Genomic DNA, 23,738 nt, shown 5'->3' on the forward strand with positions numbered 1-23,738 from the left:
CCCCCAGAGCGTGCTGGCACTGCCCAGGCTGCCCAGGGAATGGGCACAGCCCCGGGACTGCCAGAGCTCCAGGAGAGCTTTTGCCAGGGATGCCCAGCATTGCCAGGGATGCCCAGGGTGGGATTGCTGGGGGGTCTGTGCAGGGACACGGGCTGGATTCAATGATCATATTTGGTCCCTTCTAGCTTAGGATATTCTGTAATTCTCTGACCAGCTCCTTCTATTTTTGCTCCAAAACTGATACAATACCAAACAAAGTGGACGCCCTGCAGTCATTCACCTCTCCAGGGCCCCCAGCACCACTTCTCTGGGCACTGAGGGGCTCAGTTTCTGCTCCAGATGGGAAAGAGAGCACTTACCAAAGAGCAATAATAGAAAAAATGCCAAAACCTATAAAAGCAGGCTGGATACTGCTGGGACCAGGGAGGATTACTGAATATAGCGTGGTTTGTGGGAGCAGGGCAGCTGCAGGTTGCAGTGTTTCCCACCTGGCTATGGCTCAAGTCCTTCTCCTTGCAGGGAATGGGGGAGGCAGCGGGGGCCTGGCTGCTCCCACCTGCATGTGCCCACCATTTGTCAGTGCTCCACCACCCTCACAGGGCAGTAATTGTGCAGCATTACAGTGATGGAAAGAATCTCTGATGCAAGGTGGCTCCTCTGGAGGGGACAGGGTGGGCAAAGCATCCCAGGATGCCCAGGATTTGATGGGATGGTGGGAGTGCAGATGCTGCAGCACAGGAGAAATGGCAGCCAGCAGTGCCTGGGCTGCAGAGGAGCAGAGGAGTGGGACAGGTGCCCCCTCAGACAAACCCCTGTCCCTGTGCCAAGCCACAGGCAGGGCTCTGCCAGGCTGGCTGGGGGATGCTGCTCACAGAGGGCTGGCAGGGTTTGCTGTGCTTGGGAAGTGCTGCAAAGCTCAGCTGAGCCAGATGAACACAGAGCCAGCCCCTGCCATGGTGCATATGCTGAGGAGGATCTGGCAGCAAAGGTGGTACCCTGGGTCTGGGGAGCCTGTTCCTGGCTCTCCCTCGGAGAACAGAGTTAGTAATAAAATCTCTGATGCTTCTGCTTCTTTGGCTGCCCCTCCTTCTGTAAAGCAGAAAGCATTTCCACCCCTTCCTTATGTAGAGGTGGATCTGCTGGGATTGGGAGCTCCTTAGAGGACCAGCAAGGTCCCAGGTGCTGGCAATGGAAAGCTGCTGCTCCCAGAGAGGCATATAAATACTCAGAGGTGTGACAAGACAATTTGGGCTTGTTTTTTCCAAAGCTGTGTCCCATACCTGCAGTTCAGGTATCTACACTCCTGCAGGAAAAGGCAAGGCAAGGATTGTCTCAGTGGGTGTTCAGAGCAGGCAGGGTGCAGGGGATGGCAACAGTGGGTTTAAACAAAGGTTTGTGCACCTACCACAGCGCTAGCCCAGGGCAGAGGCTGAGCATCACAATGGAGGCAGATGCTCATAGAATCACACACTGGTTTGGGTTGGAAGGGACCTTGAAGATCATCTGGTTCCAATCCTCTGCCATGGGCAAGGACACCTTCCACTTGACCAGGCTGCAGATGGCTCTGTTAATATTCAGGAGGCAAATCACTAACCCAGAGGCCAGGAACTACTACATCTTATTTAAACAAACACCAGCATGTGTTACTAAATAACTCTTCGACCATGGTTTTCCTCTGCTGGGATGCAGCATCCTGGAAATAGGCACAGAAATACCAGGGCAGGTTGCGTCCAACTGAGCAGAGCCCTCGGCCAGTGAGTGAGGAGTGCTTCCCTCCACTGCCAGCATCACTGCTGGACCCTGTGGGATAGAAAAGCTGGGAGGATGGAAAAGGCAGAGCAACCTTCAGGATTAATTCAATGGTGCTAATTGAAAAGTCAAATAAAGGATGGCTGCGCATTAATCCCAGTAATTTAAACAAAGCTGTAAACCGTGAGCCTTTCTCCAATGAAAACTGGTGAAGCAGTAGCAGCTAAGCCTCAAGATGCAAAAATACCCTCAAAATGAGGTGCAAGACATGCTTTCTGGCAAGCACAGCTTGATGAGTTAAGCTCCAAGCTAGTGACTTAATCCACCATTCAAGCTCTGTGGGCCAGATCCTGGCAGCCAGAGGCTGGGAGCTGCAGGGCCTGGTGTGTGGGCAGCAGTGCAGAGCTGCACGTGCCCCCAGCCCTGCCTTCCCTGAGGCTGGGACAGGCTCCCTGAGCCAGCCCCTCCACAGGTTTTGTTGGGATGAGGAAGGACAGAGATGCTAAAGCTGCAGATGGACCGTGCTGCAATGCGGGACCCGTCAGGGACAGCGCTCCTGCCTGGGATGCCCATCCCGTGGCAACGGGAGGGAACAGTGTATTTTTGTGGGACTGTGGGAAATCCCACTGTGGCAGGGCAAGTGGGCAGAGGTTGGTCTGGAAGAGACCAAGCTCACACCCCGATGACACTGATTGGTTGTGCACTTCAGATGAGCACAGCTGCCTTACTGATCTGGGTAAAACATCCGGCGTCGCTGAAATCCACCTTCCACCGCATGCAGAGAGATCAGCTTAGATGAACTGGATCCTGACTGGGCTGAGATTTATGTCTGTCCATAAAATTTACACCAGGAAAAGACCACTGGGGCCCAAGAAAGGCCCTGTGTTTCCAACAGCCCTGTGTCATGCCAAGACTCCCTTGCTCGCTGCCATTTGTTATCACAGCTGAGCCCCCAAAATATCCCTGTCAGAAAGATGTCCGCTTCTCGTCCTAGCCAAGATCTGATAAGGATGGAGCATCTGGTCCCCATTAGATGCTGCTCGCTCTGGTTTCTGGCTGTGCAGGAGGAGGGCTCAAGTGCCATGCTGCTCCCACCAGTCCCATCTGGTGAAAATTAGGGAAACGGTAACATCAGGGGGCTCTGGGGGTGGCTGGGGGAGATGTTTTTGTTTTGCTTTGAAATCACGTTCAACTCTTACACTGATGGAGGCCAAGATAACCTCTCCAGCTCATTGCCAGCCCAGCTCCAGGCAAGCAGATGGGAAGGTCCTCCTCTGAGCAAGCATCTCCTTCCCACATCCCTCTATGCAGACAACCCGCAGTGGGTCCATCATCCAGTGTGACATGATGGAGCATTCTTCTGAGAGCAAAGACAACTTTCACCCACCTCAGGTGTGGCTTGTCCTAGAGAGACTGAGGTAGAAAGGTGTGGGTTCATCCTTTGCCCAGGGCCTCCAGGAGGGGCATCGAGGCTTATGAGCTTGGGAAACATTGAGAAAACCTGCTTCATTCTAAAACCAAAACAAGGTTTGTGATTTGTGTAAAAACCCAGTGTTGGTTCAGCTCCATGGACTGAAAAGCTCAGAGGAAGGGGAGCAAGTAGAGAAAATGGTTTTTACTGCTGCCATAGGAACATCTCCCTGGAGTTAAATGAGATCATAAATGAGAGCCGGTGGCTGCAGGCACCTGTGGGAATTGCAGAGGCTCCAGGTGTTCCTCCTGAGCATCCCTGTCAGCAAGGCCATACCCTGGCCAACCCCTTTGTCCACGTGCCCTCCTGCCTACGCTGCTCACAGCACATGTGGGGCCACAGTCGGTCCAGACCCATGGGTGCAGCTGGGTCTGTGCTGTGCCAGCCCCAGCAGTGGTGCTCTGGAAGGGTCTCCCTCCTCTTCACCGCTCTGGGACTGCACCTTGGCTCCAGTTTGGGGTTTGTGTTGTGCCTCCCCTCTCACATACCCGTTTCTCTCTCTCTCTCCACCCAGCCTGTGACTGCCACCCCGTCGGTGCAGCTGGCAAGACCTGCAACCAGACCACGGGGCAGTGTCCCTGCAAGGACGGCGTCACCGGGCTCACGTGCAACCGCTGCGCCAAGGGCTACCAGCAGAGCCGCTCGCCCGTGGCCCCCTGCATCAGTGAGTGCCCCCTCGCCTGCACTCAGGGACCTCACGGGCCCCAGGGGACGCTCCTTGGTCCCCCACTCCCCTTGGATGGTCTGTGGTGGGTGGGAGGCTCAGACAAGAGGCTGACTGTCCTTATGGGTGTTCTCTAGGGGGTGCTCATGTGGGACTCTCTGATCCCTTTCTGTGGTGACCTGGGCTTCACCTGCCCCAGCGCAGGAGGCTCTGGGTGACCCCTTGGGTTGGTGCTTCCAGGTGGTGAAACAGCTCTGCTGGGTCTCTGCTGGATACAGCACATGCTCTCCCCACCCAGCTGAGCCCTGAGTGTGGTCACTTTTGGGGCAAGGCCAGAGCCTGTGGTCAGCATAAAAGTGTGTTTATTGTCACAGTGGGTTTGAATTTGACCCAAGTGGCAGAAGAACAATGTCCAACCCTGCAGCTTTTGCTGGGCTGCTGGAGCAGTGGCAGTGCAGGTGACTGGTGGAGCTGGCTCCTCTCTCTCTGCTCTTCCCCAAATTTGAGTTTAGGAAAGAAATTCCCCCAGGTTTTGCTGCCAAGAGTCCTGAGAAAGCGTTATCTTTTCCCACATTTATCCCTGCCCTGGGCAGCCTGAGGTGTGCTGAGATCAGCCAAGCACCTGTCTGATGTCCAAACTCAGTTCAGGTGAGCTGAGCACTTGGGAAGCTCCATCCCTGGAGCACACATCCCCACACAACCACCTAGGGCCCTCGGGGAATGCAGAATTGCAGCCTGGCCTGATTTACTGAGCTCAGTTAGTGCACCTCCAGGTCTATTCAATAGTCTGCAATGGTCATGCCACCATTTCTCATTTGTGACCAACAAAATCTCCTTGTGGCCCATTTTCAGAGGGCTTTTGCCCAGCTGTTACCCCCAGAGCTGGGGATCTCATCCTTAAGATACCTCTCCCTTTCTTTTCCAGAGATTCCTGCCATCAACCCCACCTCCCTGGTCACCAGCACAGAGGCACCTGCAGGTGAGTGCTCCACGTCCCTGGCCGAGCCCATGGCCTCGGTGCCACCCTGAGACCTGGGGACAGATCCCACCTTCCCTGTCCCTGGCACAGCACGGGGCAGGGCTCAGCTCTACCAAACCATTTGGCAAAAAATTATAGATAACAAATTTTGGTGAAAGATGTGACTGAGATTTTAAATCTTGTGTATTTCTGGAAAGGAACTGACTAAGACTGGTGGACTTTTACAGGAAAGGCTTTCTCCATTGTCTCCAAGGAGGAGAGCAGGGATGCAGCCATTGGGGCCTGGCCATCCCTTGGCAGGTTAAGGCAGGGATTGTGGCACATGGCACCGTGGGTGCCTGGGGCTGTCTTTGCTTCACCTCCTTTTATCAGCACCAGTGCAGGACGTTTCTCCTGAGTGTCCCCGGCCTCTGCACGACCCCAGCTCTCTGGGAGGTGCTGGGGCACGGAGGGTCTGGTTGGTCTCAGGCAGGCTCCAGGGCCCCTGTGCTGGGGCACAGGCTGCCAGGCCTGCCCTGGGACATGGGTGACATGGTGCTCACGTCATCCAGGTCTGGGTATGAGCTGCTTGTCCTGGCTGTGCAGGGTGATGGGATCACGGGTAGCTGGACCATGAAGGGACCAGTGTCACTGTGGTCACCCAGAGGGGGGTGACAGCTGCATTGACAGACTGCAGGCCTTGCATAGGCTAGGGAGGCATTGCTGCCATTGTCCTCGGAGCTCCTCAAGAGCTGCCCTGGTTCCCCAGACTGGAGAGGGAAGGTTGACATCTCAGCACAAGCTGCAGGTTCACTTCTGCTCCTGCAGAGGCTTGGCTGGGGCTGGGCAATGGGTGGGTGCATGGATCTCCCTGTGCTGGTGGATTAGGGTCCTTCTTCCAGCCTGGCCCGCGACCAAGGTCCCACCCGAGTGCTCTGAGCTCCCACCGTGTCATGGCACTTCCCAGGGGCACCAAGCAGGGCTGTGCCAGCCCCTGGATCCAGTGCCACCATGCTGAGCCCTCCAGAGCTGCAGGATGCACCCAGCAGGGTAACGAGGGCTGTAGCAGGGCTCTCCTCCTTCCCCTCCTCTTCCTTCTGCAGTTCCCTCAGCACTGCAGTGTGGCTCTTCCCAGCCATCCCTGTCAGAATTGCAAGCCAGGTGGAGGGGAAAAGGCTGGGAAAGAAGCAGCCCCTTCCCTCCTTGGGCCACCCCTCTTCCTGCTGAGCCCAAGAGCCTGCTCTGCCCCTGCATTCCAGTGTGTTGGAATGGACATCCCAAACAATCCTCCTCTCCATCCCATGGCATATGCTCCTGTGAGGACAGCAGGGCCCCTCCAGTTCCCCACACCCATATTTAGTGAGCAACTTCCCTGTGCCCCGGTTGGGGTACATCTATCCCAAGGAAGCCTACTCCTTTCTAGGAGAGCCAGTGTTCTGTTTGCATCCATGTCCCCAGCTCTCCTTACCAAGACCACCTTGCCTTGGCAGTGGGAAATGCCAACAGCCTCCTCCAGGCTGCTGTGTGCCAGGGATGTGCTCTCCAGCCCTCTGGGGACATTTTCCAGGATGGCCCCGTGCTGAACTCACTGGCTGCAGGAGAGAGCCAGGGATGAGCTGTGCTGAAGAGATGGAACTTGTGGCCCCGCACAACCAGGCAGACACTGAGGGGCTGGAGCAGGTCTGGAGAAGGGAAAGGAGCTTGGAAAGAGTCTGGAGCACAAGTCTGATGAGGAATAGCTGGAGGAGATGGAGTGGCACAGGTTGGAGGAAAGGAGGCTCAGAGGGGACCTCTTGTCTCTCCACAGCTCCCTTAGAGGAGGGGGCAGCCAGGGGGAGGTCAGGCTCTGCTCCCAGGGAACAAGTCATGGAACGAGACAAAACAGCCTCAGGCTGTGCCACGGGGGATTCAGGTTGGACATCAGGGAAAATTTCTTCCCTGCAAGGGTTGCCAGGCAGTGAACCAGGCTGCCCAGGGCAGTGGTGGAGTCACAGTCCCTGAGAGTGTTCAAAAAGCGAGTAGATTGTCCCTTTGCAATGTGGTTTTGTGGGCATGGTGGAATTTGGTTCAAGGTTGGACTCCATGGTCTTGGAGGCCTTTTCCAACCTTAATGATTCTGTGTTCCTCTGGCAGGAGTGAAGTGTGTGGATGGGGATGGAGAGGGGAGATGCACAAGGAGGAGCCTGCAGTGCCGTGCAGAGCGGTGCTGGCTTAGCACACGTGGACCCCAAGGAGTAGCACAGAGCCTGGGAGCTCTGCACGGCCTGGCACCCCACCCAGCACCTGTGGGCACTGCTGGGCCCTCCCAGCCCTGCCCCTCGGGGCTCTGGAAAGGAGAGAGGGTGTTTCCAGGGTGTTTCCAGGGCAGCCCTGCCTGGATCCTCACAGGTCTCACTCCTCACCGAGGCAGAGGGGCAGCGGTGACACCTGAAGTGCACATCCTGCCCCGTGGGGAGGTGCTGAGCTGCAGTGATGGTGCCACTGCTGGGGGAAGCTGCATGGGACAGGGCAAAGCAGCACCACCTCTGCTGCCTGCCCTGCCCACCCTGCAGGGAGAGAGCTGAGAACATCAGGCTTTGGGAAAAGGAAAAACAGGGAGATGGAACGAGAGATTGGACTGGTTTATTGCCAACAGAGAGTGCAGCGTGGAGCAGAGTTAATCAAGGTGACTCCTCTCCAGTGCTTTATAAATAGGAACAGTCTCACAATGCTGTCTGAGCTGTTCAGCTGCACAATAACAGCACTGGCAGAGAGCTGGGTTGTTTGCTCTGTTTTAGCAGAGCGGGTCTGCCTCAAACTGCCTCCAGTTTATCTGTGGCTTTGTTGGTTTAAGATTTCTGGCTTCTAGCTCAAATATCCTTAATGCAGTGTAGCTGCCTCTGCCCTGGAGGATCAGGGGGGTTCGTGCTGCTCCCTTGGCTGGGGGATCAGGGATGGGGGTGATGCTGCCCTGGCTGTGCTGCCAGGGTTACCTGCCCCTCGTGTGCCTGTCCTGCAGGCAGAGCTGCCAGTTCTGCCCCTGCCCTGCCTGCTCCCTGTGCCTGAGGAGCCCCAGCTGTCCCCGAGCCCGCGCTCCCCACGGGGCCTCAGCACCTCGGCAGCCTCCCAGCCCCTTCTCCCCCATTTCCCCCTCCCGCCCTGCCTCTGGAGCAGGTGCTGCTGCAGGAACAGGGGGACATTGTTCAGGGCTGCCTTGCTCAGGTGCTGGGCTTCCCGCCCTCTCCCCATCCTCCTCCATGCCGGGGTTCAGTCCCTGGCTGTGTCCAGGCTTTTCACTGACATTGCCATCCTCTGCCTCACTTTTCCCAGATTTCTCCTGCCTTCCCAGTCTTCCAAAGCCTTTGAGGTCCAGCTTTGATGTCTGTGCCTGAGCAAGTGACTGGCTTGGTGATGAAACATCCTGGGTCCACTTCTCATAATTTTTATTATTATTATCTTAAAATATTTTCCACTTCATGGAAAAAAAATAAAATCCACGTTCCCCATTAGCAGAATTAACAAAACTCATGGAGTGCAAAACAAGGCTTTAAGGGAATTCAAAGTAAGCAGTAAAAGATTTGCAGCCGTAGCACCTGATTAAGTTACATCTCTCTTAAAACAAAATATTCCTTTTTTTCAAGGAGAGAAGTAAACCAGATGCGCAAACCTGCCTCCTCTCCCACGTGCACTGCCCACAGGGATGGGGAATGCCCACACCAGGCCAGTGGCTCTGCTTCTCAGCTGCCTCCTCCCACTCTGCATCTGTAGCACCTCCCAGGGATGCAGCAGTGCCAGGGATGGGGCTGTGGCAGGTCCCAAGGATGCATTTGTGCCTGGGATGGGGTTGTGGTGAATCCCAGGGATGCAGCAGTGCCAGGGATGGGGCTGTGGCAGGTCCCAAGGATGCATTTGTGCCTGGGATGGGGTTGTGGTGAATCCCAGGGATGCAGCAGTGCCAGGGATGGGGCTGTGGCAGGTCCCAAGGATGCATTTGTGCCTGGGATGGGGTTGTGGTGAATCCCAGGGATGCAGCAGTGCCAGGGATGGGGCTGTAACACATCCCAGTGATGTTTCAGTCTCAGAAACTGCTCTGTACTTGTCCCAGACGTGCAGCAGTGCCAGGGATGGGGCTGTAGCATAACCTGGAGATGCCGAAGCATTTCAGGGTTTGCACTTTCATGCCATGGGCTGTGCCAGGTCTGTGCTGACCCCCAGCCCTTCCGTGGGGCTTGGCTGCCCAATCCAGCTGCACAGACACAGCAGCAAGGCAGCCAGAGCAGCTCCTCTCCCCACTGCCCTGCAGAGGATGTGAAGCTCTCGGGGCCTGTGTGGAGCAGCCCCACGGGGCACACAGCATCCCAGGCCGGAGGGAACCCTGCTCCATCGCTGTGGTGTGACTGGGGCTGGGCGGCTCCTGAGCAGAGCCCCCATGGCAAAACCCTGCAGGAACAGGGCAGGAGGCTCAGGGAGAGGCAGTCTGGGGAGGTAAAGGCAGAATCCTTCTGCCCTGACGTGCCCTGCCCCTTCCCAGCCACAGCACCCCTGTCTGCCCCACAGCCAGTGATGGAGGAGGCCGTGTGCTCACGGCCAAGGGAAGGAAAGGTTTCCAGTTATTTGGACATATTTTTCTTCCCAAGTTTCTTAGATAAGGGGAGCAGGAATTAATTTTACATTTGAGGACTGTTCCTCCACAGCACAAAGCCGTGGTTTTAAAAATCCCTAAACTAATCCTAAATTGTTAGTTCCCAACACCATTTTCTAGCTCCTTTGAATCACAGTGTTATGTTGTTAATCGTGAGCAGGAGCCCAGGGCAGTTACAGGATTTCTTTCTGCTTTTCCTTCATCCCCATTGCCAAGGGAAGGGGTGGCAGGTTGGCTGAGGCTGCCCCACAGCCTCCTCCCACCCCCCATCACCCCAGAGCCCCCCGGGCCAGCCCCCATCACCCAGCCCAGCCATGCCCCCCCGGTGTCCCTGGGCAGGCTGTGCCAGCTGTGCCAGCTGTGCCAGGGGCAGGGGCAGGGGGGTTCTGTGCCCGTGGCTGGAGAGGAAGGGGCTCCTGTCCTGACAGGCGTGGGAGGCTGTGCCCCGAGTCCCTGCATGGAGCAGGACAGGGCAGAGCAGTGTGTGGGGCTGGGGCTGCTCAGGGGTGCTGTGGGGCGGGGATGGGGCTGTGGGGTGTCCCAGAGAGCACAGCAGGCTGTGGCACACCCCAGGGAGGCAGCAGGGTCCAGGCTGAGGCTGTGGCACACCCCAGGGAGGCAGTGGGTGAGTGCATTGACCAAGCACCGCAGCACACTGAGCAGCCTCCCCCCATATGGGGGGCTCTGAGCCCCCTCTGCAGCCATCTCGGCTGCTTCAGGGCAGGCAGCAGGGCCAAGGCAGCTCTGCCAGCCCAGGCAGGGAGAGGGGCAGCACCAGGGGGCTGAACTGGGAATCAGAGCTCATCCTCCTCTGCCAAGAACTGGCTTCATGCTGCACTGCTTCTATCACCGACAAATTTGGAACAGGTGGCATGAAGTCCCAGATAAAAAGGAGCTGGACAGAGAGGAGAACAGCAGAGCCCAGGGTGAGTTTGTGCTCCTGGGCTTCTTTCTTTGCTCTTTTGTCCTCCTCCCCTTGGCACAGGGTTCTGTTATTCCCCGTCTTCCCCCAGAGCTTTGCCTCCGTCCCCAGTGATCACTGTGGCAACCTGCAAACAAAGCCAACATTAGAGGCTGCTGACTCTGTCCTGGGACGTGGGGCCAAACCAGAGGGAGAACCTGCAAAAGGCAGAGAAAAGAAGAAAGATGGGCTCAGAAAAAAACATGCCATTTGGAAAGAGACAAATTGAGATGTTCAAAGGAAGATGGCAGGGTAAAGAAAGAAGGAGAGCAGGGCTGCTTCAGGCAATTGTGGGGATCAAAGGCTTTGGGGAGAAGGAAAGAGGCATTCCCTGCCCTCCCTCTGCTTGAGATGCAAATCTAGGAGCTTTAGAAATGCACAGGAAAAAGCTTCCTGGAGGACAGGAGCCTTGGGGGACAGCAGGGTAGTGGAGGACAGCCTGGTGGCCTCCCCAGCCCCTCTGGAGCAGCCTGAGCAGGGGATGCCTGGCACAGGAGTGATGTGTTAGAGCTTCCCTCACCTGCCTTCTTCCCACAGCCCGAGTCCCCTTCCTCACCTGTGGGAGCCTGCGGGGCACAGGTCCCTGGAGGGGCTGTCCCCTGAGGGTGCTCCCCACCACTCTGAGGATCATGACCCCCTTGCTCTGGTGTCACACCTGCCTTTGGACGTGTCCCCTGTGCCGCTGACTGTGGGACTGGTGCCAAATCCCCTGCTCCCACACCCCCCAGCACTGCAGGCTCACAGCTGTTCTGTTGACTCTCCTTGGCATGGCCCCTGCCAGCCCTCCATGGGGGCCACTCACCTCACCCACATTCCTCCCATCCATCCCTCTCTGTGTCTGGAAGGAGCCCCCAGGCTTCCTCCACTACCCTGTGCTGACTTACCCTGCAGGTCACCATTGCCACAAGTGACAGGGTCTGCTCAGTGCACGCAGGGTCCCTTGGTTCCTCCTCCCAGCTGATGTGGTATCAGCCATTCGTGCTGGTCCTTGAGCTCCAGCTCCTGTGAGGTGCCAGGGGAGCAGCTGGGGCTCAACAGCCCCCTGTCCTAAGAGTGCTCAGGCCATGGCTCAGGAGCAGTCAAGGACCCACCACCCTCTGCCAGGCTGGGTCTTGCTGCCGTCCCCTCCAGCACACTCCCCCTTCCCCTGTGGTGGGATGAGCCCCCCCAGGCCCCTCAGTGCTCAACCCACTGTTCTTCTGCTGCAGACTGTGACTCCTACTGCAAACCAGCCAAGGGCAACTACAAGATTAACATGAAGAAGTACTGCAAGAAGGACTATGGTAAGGAGCTCCAACCTCCCTGAGCCACCCTGGGCTTTGGCCCAGAGGCAGATGAGGGCTGGCCGTGGGTGGGGCAGATGAAAGCATCCAGGGGGTGGGAGACACTCCCTATGGAGAGAGGTGCCCAAATCAGCCCTCCCAAAGTTGCAATGGATGGGGCAGGTGGGGCTGTTGGGAAGGGCAGTTCCTGTCCCCAACCTTCCTTTGGGGAGCAAGGCAAAGCATCCCCCATCACTGTGCCTCTCCCTTTTCACCCTCAGTGGTCCAGGTGAACATCCTGGAGATGGAGACGGTGGCCAACTGGGCCAAGTTCACCATCAACATCCTCTCTGTCTACAAGTGCCGTGACGAGCGGGTCAAGCGCGGTGACAACTTTTTGTGGATCCACCTGAAGGACCTGTCCTGCAAGTGCCCCAAGATCCAGATCAGCAAGAAGTACCTGGTGATGGGGATCAGCGAGAACTCCACGGACCGGCCCGGACTGATGGCCGACAAGAACAGCCTGGTGATCCAGTGGCGGGACGCCTGGACACGGCGCCTGCGGAAACTGCAGCGGCGGGAGAAGAAGGGCAAGTGTGTGAAGCCCTGAGGGGTTTGCACCCACCCTGTCCCCCCTGCCAGCCCCAGCCCAGCTGGGCACTGCCAGACTGCACCACAGACTCTGTACATATCCATAGTGTGAATGGACTCTTTGTCTATAGTGTATATTTTGGCAATGGTTTCCTGTTGTGTGTGTGTGCACGGGTGGGTGTGCGTGTCAGCCCTTTTCTCTAAGTGTGTATTAAAAATAATGCAGTAATGACAAACCTTTAACGAGGAGCAAAGTGGAGCAAGGTCCTGTGGGTGCCTGTCACTTGAAGGGGATTAGTGCCCTGCTCCAGGCATTCTGGAGCTCATTTTCAAGGCTTTTGTATTCCCTTTGACACAGTTGTCTTCTGCCCAGTGATATCTCAGCTGACAGCTCTCCCTTCTCCAGCATCCAGAGTGTGATTCTTCCTCACTCTGAAAATGTGCTGCTGCCGGGCCTCTCTCTGCCTTTCTCGTAGCCCAGGAGGAGCAGGAGGTCAGAGTCTTCTGCCCCTCGTTCCGATGTGCAGGCAGGCTGAGTGGAAACTGTCCAGTGCTGCAGTGTCCAGCCCCAGGACCTCCATCAGAAAGGACAAATGAACTTTTACAAGGCCTGATTCCCCTTGGGCTCACATGAAGCAGTGCTGCTGGCTGGGGCAGGACCTGTGCTGTGCTGCGGTGCCACAGGGAGAAGCCAAGCCCTGGCAGGACTGTGTCCACCAGGGAGAAAGGGACAGACCTGGCAACCCCTGGTTGCCACTGTCCTGGTGCCTAGTCCAGACAACCCAGTGAGAAAGACCTGGACGCACCATTTTCCCCTCCCATGTCCACCTGCTCCATCTGAACCTGAACTGGACTGGCCAGCCTGACTGGAGCCATCATGCACAATCATCCATCCACCCAGGTCTGTGTGCCTGTATTCTCACCTGGTACCAACTGACACAATTCCACCTGTTCCTGTTGAGACACCAAGTGACCATCTGCCTTGGTGTGCATCTTCAGAGCTGGCCAGACTGCGTGCTCTCCTGGGAAGAACTGGCCAAGGCTGTCCATGGAGATGCACAAGGCAGAGGTGACAGGAAGAAAGAGTTTTCATTGATCCACCTCTAGGCTTTTATATCTTCTTCACCATGTATTAGTCTCTGGTTAAACAGACACCAGTATCTTCCCATGTTGAGATTGTAGCAGTCCTGGCTTAATAAATACAAATAGAAATAATAGGTGCTCTGACAATAGATATTCCTTTCCACACAAACCTTGCCTTGCTTATTGAATGGCTCAGTGAGGGGTTGTAGCCTAATGGTCTTCCATGAAACTTTACCCTTTCCAGCCCAGGGCAGCTTGTGTGACTCCCCATTCCAGGCTGGTGGTGCTGGAGCTTCCAGCTGAAGAGACTGGTGGGGCACTGTTGGGTTTCAGGACCAGGGAATTTGGGCCCTGGGGGCGTCTGTGTGGACATGCAGGTGCACTGGTGAAGCTGCTGGAGATGCTGGAAGTGCCATTGCAGAGCTGTGGAGGGCCAGCAGCGCCATTGTTTGGGTGCCATGGGTTCTTGGGTGCCTACAAAGAGGTGTGTGGAGGCCAGAAGCTGAGGGGTGATGGGTAGGTGGGACCACGTGGGCTTGGATGAGCTGATATTATCCCCCTCCCTACACAGACCCTCTCTCCTCCTCTCTGAGCTGAGGGAACCCTCCCATCCCTGGCTCCTCTTGTTAGATTGTCACAGACTATTGGCCTCTGCCCTGAGATGGCTCTGGTGTAGCTGGGCCACCCAGTTCTCCTCTTCCTCCCACGGCTGCTTTCACCAGACTTGCCCTTGGCTCAGGCTCATTCCAGCCCCATGCACCCAACAGTCACAGAAGGGTTTGGGTTGGAAAGGACCTCAAAGTCACCTTCTTCCAAGCCCTGCCATGGGCAGGGACACCTTCCACTGGACCAGGTTGTTCCAAGCCCTGTCCAACCTGCCCTTGGACACTTCCAGGCATGGGGCAGCCACAGCTCTCTGGACAAATGCAGGGGTCTGACACAGAAGCCAGTGGTGGAACGCCCTTTGGGAGTGCAAGGACAGGACTTTCATCAGGAACATCCCTCAGCATCACTCCTTGGGCTGTGGGGGTTCTCTGACCCCTCTTCTCAGCAGCCACAGCCCAGAAAGAGCAGGGCAGCACCACAGGCATGGATGTATATTTCTCAGGGCAGGGCTTCAGCAGCATGTGGTTTCTCCAAGCAAGGAGATGCACAATGTGTCTATGTTCCCCAAAAACACTGGGCACAGCCTTCTCAGGCAGGGAACTCTAGGGTTTCATTTGGAACCTGATTTCTCCTCCACTGAAGTGGGGAACCTAAAACTCTTCAAAGAATTTGGTTATTGGAGTTCTCCATTTATCCTCCCAACAGCTCTTCCCTCTTCTTTCACCTCTGCCATCTGGGACTGTTGAGGAAGGATGGTTCCCAGCTGGCATCTCAGTGTCCTGCTGGGGCAGATCAGAGATGCCAGAGCCCCCGCCCCATGGTCTGTGCTGGGGAGAGGAGCTCTCTCCCTCTCTCCCTCTCTCCCTCTCTCCCTCTCTCCCTCTCTCCCTCTCTCCCTCTGGCTGGGGAATGTCCTAAAATCCTAGTTGAAGGACTGGAGGAAGCCACTCTGCACTGAGTCTAGACCGAGGAAGACATTCTTCACTGAATCTGATCCCTGAAGGACTTTTCCTGACTTCTCCTGCTTATGTCACCTCCATGTCCAAAGCAAGAATTCACCTTTCTTATTCCTCTCCGTCTGCCTGGCACTATCAGCTGGGAACTGGGGACTGCACATGGGTTTGGCTGTAGCTGGGTCACTGTGGCTGGATCACCCTGAGCTGGTGCCAGGACAGCAGGGGCAGTGGAGGAGGCACCATGGATTTGCTCAGAGGTGCTGCTGATCCTGCCCTGTAGATCAGGCAGGTCTTGGAGCACCCACCAGCACAGGCATCGTTTGGTGCAGGGCTGCAGATCCGGGGGCAGTTCCACACCCAGCAGCACCCAGCCAGCCCTGGCCACCCCCTTGGTGCTGGGGGTTCTTTACAGCCCTGGGAGCGGCCAGAGGCTGTGGGTGACACGGGGCAGGGGCTCGGGTGGCAGCGGGCTGTGTCACACAGTCCTGGAGGCTGCAGCCACCAGCCGTGGGCTTTGCAAGGGCAGCAGAGACACTGCAGGGCAAGCTCTGCTTGGCACAGCAAAGCCGTGTGTTTTCCAAAATAGCTGTTCAAGGGAAAAAGCATTGATTGAGCAGAGCATTGCAGAGCCCGCGGTGCGCTCGCCCGGCCCGAGCCCCGCGCTGGGAGCGGCCGCTGCGGGCCCGTGTGGGAACGGCCAAAACCACCACGCACATTTCCATCCGTGTGCTTTTATTAACAGGTCTTTTCCCAGTATTCAGCTGGGGCAAAGCATTTGAGACACAAAGGCAGCGGAAAGAGAGGCCGAGTTTGCAATTTCCCCCCTGCTTTGGGACTGAATTTTGCAGCTGGTTGAAATTTTTCTCATTTCATAACACCAGTGGACATCTTTCATGAAAATACAGAATTTGGCCACGGAAAGACACAAAATGTGAGAATATTACAGCAAACTCAATGCTTTTTTTCTGTGTTGTCCAGCCAGCTCCACTCATGAGAGATGACAGGAGTTTGAACAGCTGAACCCCAGCCCGAGTGGACACACAAATGGATGTATGTGTATTTTCCATCATTTTGCTCTTGGTAACCACATAAATAAAATTGACTGCATCAGACAGGAAAGCACATTCCTTAGGTGAAACAGGATCAAGCAAAGAGCGTTTTCCTTGGCCAACAGGGCACAGCTCAGTGCTGGGGTGTGGGAATATTCTTCCTGGCGAGGAGCTGAGCCTCTAAGGGGCAAGATCTACTCAGAGGGATCCCCATCATGGTCTGACTTGCTCTTGCTCTCCTTGTTCTCCAGATGCTCTCTGGTACACAGAGCAGCTTCTGTCCATGCTGCCCTGCAGATCCAAGTGGATCTAAGCAGTGGCTTCAGCTGTCAGAGAGCAGTGATGGTGGCTCTGCCAGCCCATGCTCTGCAGGCTTCCATGGTTAATAACATGGACAAGTCGTACTTTGCCACCTGTGGACATGGTATGAGGCAACTGTGGCTTGCTGCCACTCCTCACATGTGGTGACCTGCCCAACCAGCCACATCTTGTCCATCCAAACAGTGCCACATCCTCTGTCCCATGCCCTTGGTACTGCAGCACTCTGTCCATCACCCCTTACCCAAGCATGGTGTTTTACTTGGCACTTTACAACCCTCACAAGTCTCATTAACATCCCAAATTTTGCCTCCTAAGCAAAGCACAGCCTCTGCAATTCCCAGCCCTACTCCTGTGCTACCAATCTCAACCACGGCTCTTTCACCCACTCAGGCTCCTTCCAGAGGGGCTGTAGGACCAGGGCAGGGCACACTTTTCCCACCCATGACCATGTCAAACAAGTGTTTGGGGAATTTGCTCGCTCCAAGCCCCTCTTGTCCTTTCAAAGCTGTGAGAAATGTGCTGTTCTTCAATATGCCTAGTGTATTTTTTACCAGCCTTGGGGGCACTTATTACACCAGCGTTAATTACCTGTCATTAATTCATTTGTTCACGTAGTCCTTCATCTGTGCCTTGTTCATCTTTACAAGGGCACAATTCACTGGTTAAACACGTGCTCCCTGTGTGCACAGGATCTGCAGCACCTGTGTGGGGTCTGGGGGCACAGGGGGCTCAGCTCAGCAGCCTGAGGAGCAGGGAGAGCTTCCCCCCTCGGCTGTGGGGGGAACATGAGGAAGCCATTAATCGATGGGCTGGCCCGAGCCGTGTTTTCCTAAGGAAGAGCCGCGGACGGGGAACAGCTGGGGTCAGCGGGGCACCATCTGGAGAATCCCGTCAGCTCCCTCCTGCCGGGCTTTTCCCACCTCAGCGGCAATGGAGAGGATGAGGAGGGAGGGAAGAGGGGTCCCCAGAGTGCCCTGCCACAGCCCCGGCCCTGCACAGCCCCAGGCTGGCCCCGAGGTACGGCTGTGGCACAAAGAGAGCACCACCCCGGGCTCTGCTGCCCCTCAGAGCCATGCTGGTACCCCCGTGCCTTGGGCTCAGCATCCTTGGGCAGAAATCAATGATTTCTCTGCATGGGGCAGGATCAGACCCTCAGCATCCATCAAAGCTGATCCTCTATTTACACAGCCACTGTGAGACTCAATGAACAGACAATGTTTTCATCTTGGACAAGATGCTCTACCCCAAAATCTTGGAGAATCAGCCTCTCCACTGTCAAACACCACACACTGCTTCCCTCCTGCACACCCACACGAAGGGAAACCATCAGCTGTGCAGGAGCAGGGAGAGGAGGCACTCCCAGAAGATGGCTGGTCCTGGAGAATTCCCCGTCTGAGACAGGCAGCAGCCAGCCCAGGTATCACAGTCACCAACTGAGCCCTGGGCTGGCCACAGTGGAGATCATGGTCCCGCTCACAGCACAGGGAGTGAGGAGATGAAGATGGGCAGAGCAAACCCAGCTCAGCACATTCAAGGACTCTAAAGGTGCCCAGGTTGGGTCTCTGACATCTGGCACTGGCATCCCCAAAGAGACACCTGCAGCAGCAGCAGTTGAAGCCAGGTGCTGCATCCTGTCTGTCCCCTCCTGTCCCCTGCCTGTGTCCTGCCAGACACATGACAGTGGGAGCAAGTAATCTCCAATGTTTAAAGCTCCAGGACTGTGCTATGGGTCACTAACCTGACCTCAGGGCCATTTGTGGCTTTTGGTATGTGGTGACTCTTGAGTGTCCCTTCCCAGCCCTGCTGGCCACCCATGCTGTGATCCCTGTGGCCTGGGACAGGGCTGGTGCTGCTCAGGTCACTGTCCTGGGAGCCCTGGGGGCAGCCCATCCATCAGGAAACCCAGCAGGCTCTAGCTGGCCTCTTGAGCCAGAAGTGGGGTGGCTTTGGCCAGCACGCACACGCAGACTGTCCCTCTCCCAGCCAAACCAGGCAGCACCTGGAGCTGGGAGTGGGGCAGGGTGCCCAAAGCACCCTTGGGGTGTCTGGGCCCCCACAGCAGCGATGCTCAGTCACTCCCGTGCCCTGCCCAAATCTGAGCCCCCAGATTTGGGGGATGCTGCTCCTCACCTGCACCTCCATCCCATCCCTGTCCCTTGCCCTCACTTCCCCAGCAATCCCTTCCTGTCAACCTGCTGCCTGCAGGGGGAAATTCCTGGTCCTGTTATGCAAAATGAGCTCTCAGGGAATGCCTGGTGGAATCGTGGGGCCTTCGTCTGCCCCGGGTGCTTTCAGACTTTTCCCTGGCATCCAGTGGGACAGCCATAAATCTCCGCTACTGCCTCCAAGTCGAACATTTCCTCCGAGCCCCATTATTAATTTTCTGAAAGATCCCATAAACCCCCAGATGGAAAAATATGGAGATATTTGCACATGTGCTGTAAAACACATTGCCCATCTATTTCAAATGGATGTGGCAATATATAAAACATACTTAGGGCATGAGCCAGGTTTCACGGTATTTAAACAAGGCAGCATGATGTAATTGGAATTTACAGTGTAAGAGCAGATTGAAGCTGGGCCATGGGTGCGTACCATATATCTTGGATCTCCTGAAGATTTGGCCTGCTCTAGAATGACAAATACCTTTTGTACTTGTCACCTATATTTTAAGTGGCTGAACAGCTCTTTTCACTAAATACAATGGTTGGAAAATATATATTTTTTTTCCATCTGAATTTCAGAGCCTCTCTGGAGAAGGGAAATCTGCCCTGTTCCCTGTAAAGGGTGTGATTCCTAGGGATGCAGGTGTCTCAGGGCTGTGTTTCCCTCGTCCCCCAGGCCAGACGGCTCCTGTTCCTGGGAAGGACACTGCCACCACCTCTCCACTGCATGGCCTCGATGGTGGCAGTGAACACCTCAGACACTCCATGGTGTGGGGTGGGGATGAGGATCTGCTTCCCATAGCCACCGTCCAAGGCCAGATTGGATCAGTCTCTGACCAACCTAGTCTTGTGGGAAGTATCACTGTCCATGGCAGGGGGTTGGAAAGGGACATCCTTTGAGGTGTCTTCCAACTCAAACCATTCCATGATTCCCTGCAGCTGGAGAGGGAGATCAGCCTCAAACACTGCTCTCCACTGCTGGGAAGAGCCAGGAGCTGCTACAGGAGAGAGCAGCCAATGGAAGAGGTGTCACCATCAGGTCCCCAGAAAAAGCTGTGGTGAAGCCTTTCAGGCGCCTTCACCCCCTGCAGCGATAGCAGTATCAGGCAAGAGCTGGGAACCACTCCACAGCCAGGCAGTGGGAGGATGATGGGAGTGTAGGGGGTGTTTAGGCACCACCCAAGCTCTCCCCATCCCCAGTGCAAGCCCCCTCTGCCACCCATCCCAGGACAGGGGGGCAGATGGGCACAGCAAGGCTCCTCCTAGCAAGGTCCTGATCTCTCCCTTCCCAGACCCCCATGGTGCTTGCTGATGTTGGGAATTTTGGGGAGGTGGGGGGTGCTAAGGGGCTGCAGACACACCACTCTGCCTGCTGCTCCTCGATGCTGGGAGAGACCCACTGACACAGACTGGGGTCTGCACCCTGGCACAGGAATGTGGTGCCCTGTGGTCAAGGCAGGGACATGGGACAGGGACAGGGTACCCCACGGCCTGGAAATCCCCCTCAGTTCCTCCAGTCAAAGGGAAAGGCAAAAAAGGGAAAGCCAAAAGACACTAAAGCATAAAAATTTGAATTTTACTCATAGATGAACTGGTGTCTCCATCCTAGCCAGTGCCACTGGTGGGCTGAGGGCAGAGGGTGATGGTGGCCTGATCACCAGTCCAAGCATGCCAGGGTGCTGCAGGGCACTGGGGTGGCTGTGGGTACCCAAAGGGGTCCTAGGGAACTCATCTGAGGACAGCAAGGAGGAGCCAGGAGCCTCAGCACAGAGTCCCCTGTGCCTGCCAGCCTCGGGCAGGGCAGGTGCATCTGCTCTGCCCAAACCCATTGTCCCTCTCTCCACCCCCATTTGAGCATTCAGAAAGTTTGGATGAAAAACTTTTGAAAAATTAATAAATCAAGTCCTTCCTTTCCGGCAGGAGGAAACCCCTCCAAAAAATGTCAGTTAGAAATAATCCAAGTGATTTGTTTGGAAAATTTTGAAGTGCAGGTCCTCCCGCGAGCCAGAACGGTCTCTGGGCCTTGCTGTGCAGAGCGAGGAGCCAGGAGCCAAGAGCCTGCTCCAGGGCAGGAAGCCTGGATGCTCTCACAGCCACAGGCTGGAGCCCAGAGGAGCTGCAGGCCACCTGCAGCCCAGACAGGCCTGGGACCACACGAGCCCACCTGGAGCCTCCCCAGGGCTTTCCAAAGGCAGGGATTCAGCTGCAGGGAACTGGGCCGGATGCTGAGCAGAGTGACAGTCAGCTGGCTCAGCTCAGGCAAACTGGCTTGTTCAGAGTGTTAAACCAGTTGGATTGGGGATTTCCTAACCAGCTCTTGAGAACCAAGCATGGAGCTGGGCATGGATGAAACACAGGACTGGTGTATGCTACATTCTGATATGGAAACCAGGCTGCCGCTCCTTGGCAGCCCCTGAGCTGTCATCCCATGGGATCTTTTCCTGCTCCAAAGCTCCAGACAGAATTCCTGCTCATGAATGAGCTGACCTGCTCTGCAGAAGCACGTGAGCAGCCATTAGCTGGACAGCACTTGTGGTTTCTCAAGATCTCCTCTATCATGTGCTGAAGGGCTCTTACTGCCAGACAGAAGGTCTCTGAGGTTTCCTCGTGAGCTTCAAGTGTGTACAGCACAGCAGAAACTGCTCAGCAAGGTTGTGTGTGTGCACCCCCAGAGCTCTCAGAGACCCAGATATCTCAGAGGATGTTGAGCATGAAGGCTCTATGAAAGCTCTATGGGAGCCTTTCCCTCATTGCCACAAGGGAGGCACCTGGAACTTCCCAGGCTGGGGAGCTCGGACCTCACCAGGCCAAAGCATCAACTTCACCTGCTGAACTTTTGACTCTCTGATAATAATGGGATGCGTCCTGCAAAGGGTGTTGTGCTGAGTGCTGGCATTGGCTCCTCGGGTGCTCTGGAGCCAGTGGCAGGTCTCTCAAGTGGGTTAAATGGTGTAGAGCTGCATTCTACCATCCTCACTGCCTCTCAATGGCACATTTCTCTGAGGGGAGCTCTTTCAGGCTGTTGTGGCCATACACAGGTTGTGATCAGCTCCTTCTCTAGGCTGATGGCAGTGGTCATCCAGTACTCTCGCTCTTCAACTCAAAAGGGAACAAGAAGGGAACAAAATGAGCTTTTCTTGGCAGGAAGTGGAGAAAGCAAATGGTTTCAGTCCCATGGCTTTCCCTAAAGAGTCTACAAATCACCCTTCTACCACAGGAAAGGTGGGATTGCAAAAGGCTGGGAGCATTCAAACCCAGACAAAGCAACTCTGACGAAAGGATGGAGCTGGAGGTGATGGCTCAGGAGGGGGTAGTGTGGATAATGGGAGATAAGCACAACGCTAGCAATTCTGTCTGAAGAGATTCAGAGGTGGCAGATGTAGGCCATCAGAGGGCCATGAAGCTCTTGCCTGTGTGGCACACTAGCACATCAGCAAGAGTCAAGGAACTTGATCGAGAAACCACATTTCCATTTATCTGGGTCATCCTTTCACATTCTCACTGCCCTCCTCCATCTTTCTCTCATTCATCTCTCTCGCCTTTGACCTCTCCCCTCCTCCTGCCAAACTTTCTCTTTTCCCAAGTTTCTTGCTGTTTGGCTGCTCATTCTCCCACTCCTGTCAGGGATGATAAATCACCTCCACAGATGAGCGTCATGAACATACCAGACTCATCCTTCTTTTGACCTCCTTGGCTCTGAGGCACTTCCAGGTGGTAAGAACTGGACCAAATTACACTGGAGAGGGGATAACCAGTCAACCCATTGAAGCAGGAACGGGTCCGTTTCCCTTTATTCCTCCAGTCACAAATCCTGTCCTCGCCAGTCCTACATGTGTAATGAAGACTGCACATCCCTCTTGCCATCAGGCTGTGGATGCAGCTGAGGCACCTCATGATGAAGAGGTGCCCATGTAGCTGTACCCCTCTCTTTCTCTTGATCTCCCTCACCTTGCTCCCCCCTTTCCCTTCCCCCAATACACATCTGCTCACATAGTTCCAGAAAATTTGTTTCATATCACTATTGAGTCGTTTATTTCTTTCCAGAGAGTTAAAAGCCTGTCTCCCTTGATTTAGTGAGTCAAGAGTGCCTAGGAGGGAGCGGAGAGAAGAAAAGAATGAAATAAATAAAATAATGAAAAAAAGGTCTTGGGAACATCTGGAGCTGCTCTTAAGCAAGACGCAATATTCTTGGCCAGATGTTGAGTGACTGGCTTCTACTTGGGAAATGTCAATTTGTCAGATACTGAAATCCCACCCGACACCCTCTTCCTTAGCTTCCTTCCCCTCCTCCTTGTCCTGCTCTGCTTGTGCTGCCCACATCATTGGGCTGGGATGGCACCAAGAGGAAGGGGTAGTTTGTCTGGGACCCCGATGGGTGTCACTGTGAGGCACCAATGGGCCAAGCTTGTCACTTTGAAAACCACTGGTTCACCAAGCAGAGGGCTGTGGAGAGGGCAGGTGAGCTTACAGTGGTGCTGTAAGCCAGGCCTTGGAGGAGGCATCTTCAAGAGGTTCCAAGGAGCTGGGAACGGGGCTTCAGCAGGCAAAGCCATCTGGGACCTCTGGCAGCAAAGCTTTGCTGGAGAAGCAAAGAAAGACCTTCAGTCCTTTGGTGAGCACAGCTGAGCAGACAGCTGCTGTGGGGGGCAGTGGCACACTGGAGGCCGTGGAGCCACCTCCCTGGAGAAAGGAGATCCCAGACACTCCAGGCATTCTGACTCACCAGCATCAGTGCAGTGCTGAAGGGATTTGTGCCAGGGCTGCCTGGGGGAGCAGAGCGGGTCAACAAGAGCCAGTGGAGCCAAGGGGGGACATCCATCCTGAGCCAGACACGCTCCATGTCCCACGACACAGCCGGAGCTGTCACCCCTCCTGCTGGACCCGGCACAGCTGCTCCCCAAGAGCGCTCAGCCTCTGGGCGTGCCCCCCTGCAGGATGTGGGCCCTCGCTCCCACCACGTGGTGCCCATCCATCACTTGAGCTGGCACATCCAGCAGCACCACACAGAAGTACTTGGGAGTTAAACATTCCTTCTGCCCACCACTGGTGTATAAATTATGACCCACAATGTGAAAATGTAGAATGGGGAGCTGGTCAGAGGAAAATCCCCATTGGCTGATTGGAAGGAGGACTGGCACCTCAGGACAAGAGCAGTGCTGGGCGGCACCTGCCATGCCAGGCCAGTTCTGTCTCCATGCTGGGTGTCCTGCAGAGGCTGAGGTCCATCCAACTGTGCCTGACCCAACCTCTGGCCTCAGCTCCCAGGGCTGTTACTTCAGGG

The 23,738-nt window shown here is 55.6% G+C and overlaps 1 protein-coding gene across 2 annotated transcripts in view; it reads left to right on the top strand.

The window, feature by feature from the left end:
- The window catches only part of NTN3 (netrin 3), a 31,322-nt gene extending 18,780 nt beyond the window's left edge, over positions 1–12,542 (top strand). For both annotated transcript variants that reach the window (XM_058035628.1, XM_058035629.1), the window contains 4 exons: positions 3,735–3,884; positions 4,810–4,863; positions 11,633–11,707; positions 11,968–12,542. In XM_058035628.1, coding sequence (XP_057891611.1) covers positions 3,735–3,884; positions 4,810–4,863; positions 11,633–11,707; positions 11,968–12,296 — 608 coding nt within the window. In that variant the 3' untranslated portion in view covers positions 12,297–12,542. The remainder of the gene's footprint in view (positions 1–3,734; positions 3,885–4,809; positions 4,864–11,632; positions 11,708–11,967) is intronic.
- The last annotated feature ends 11,196 nt before the right edge of the window (positions 12,543–23,738 follow it).

The sequence above is a fragment of the Melospiza georgiana genome, chromosome 16, assembly GCF_028018845.1.
Source record: "Melospiza georgiana isolate bMelGeo1 chromosome 16, bMelGeo1.pri, whole genome shotgun sequence".
Lineage (NCBI taxonomy): Eukaryota > Metazoa > Chordata > Aves > Passeriformes > Passerellidae > Melospiza > Melospiza georgiana.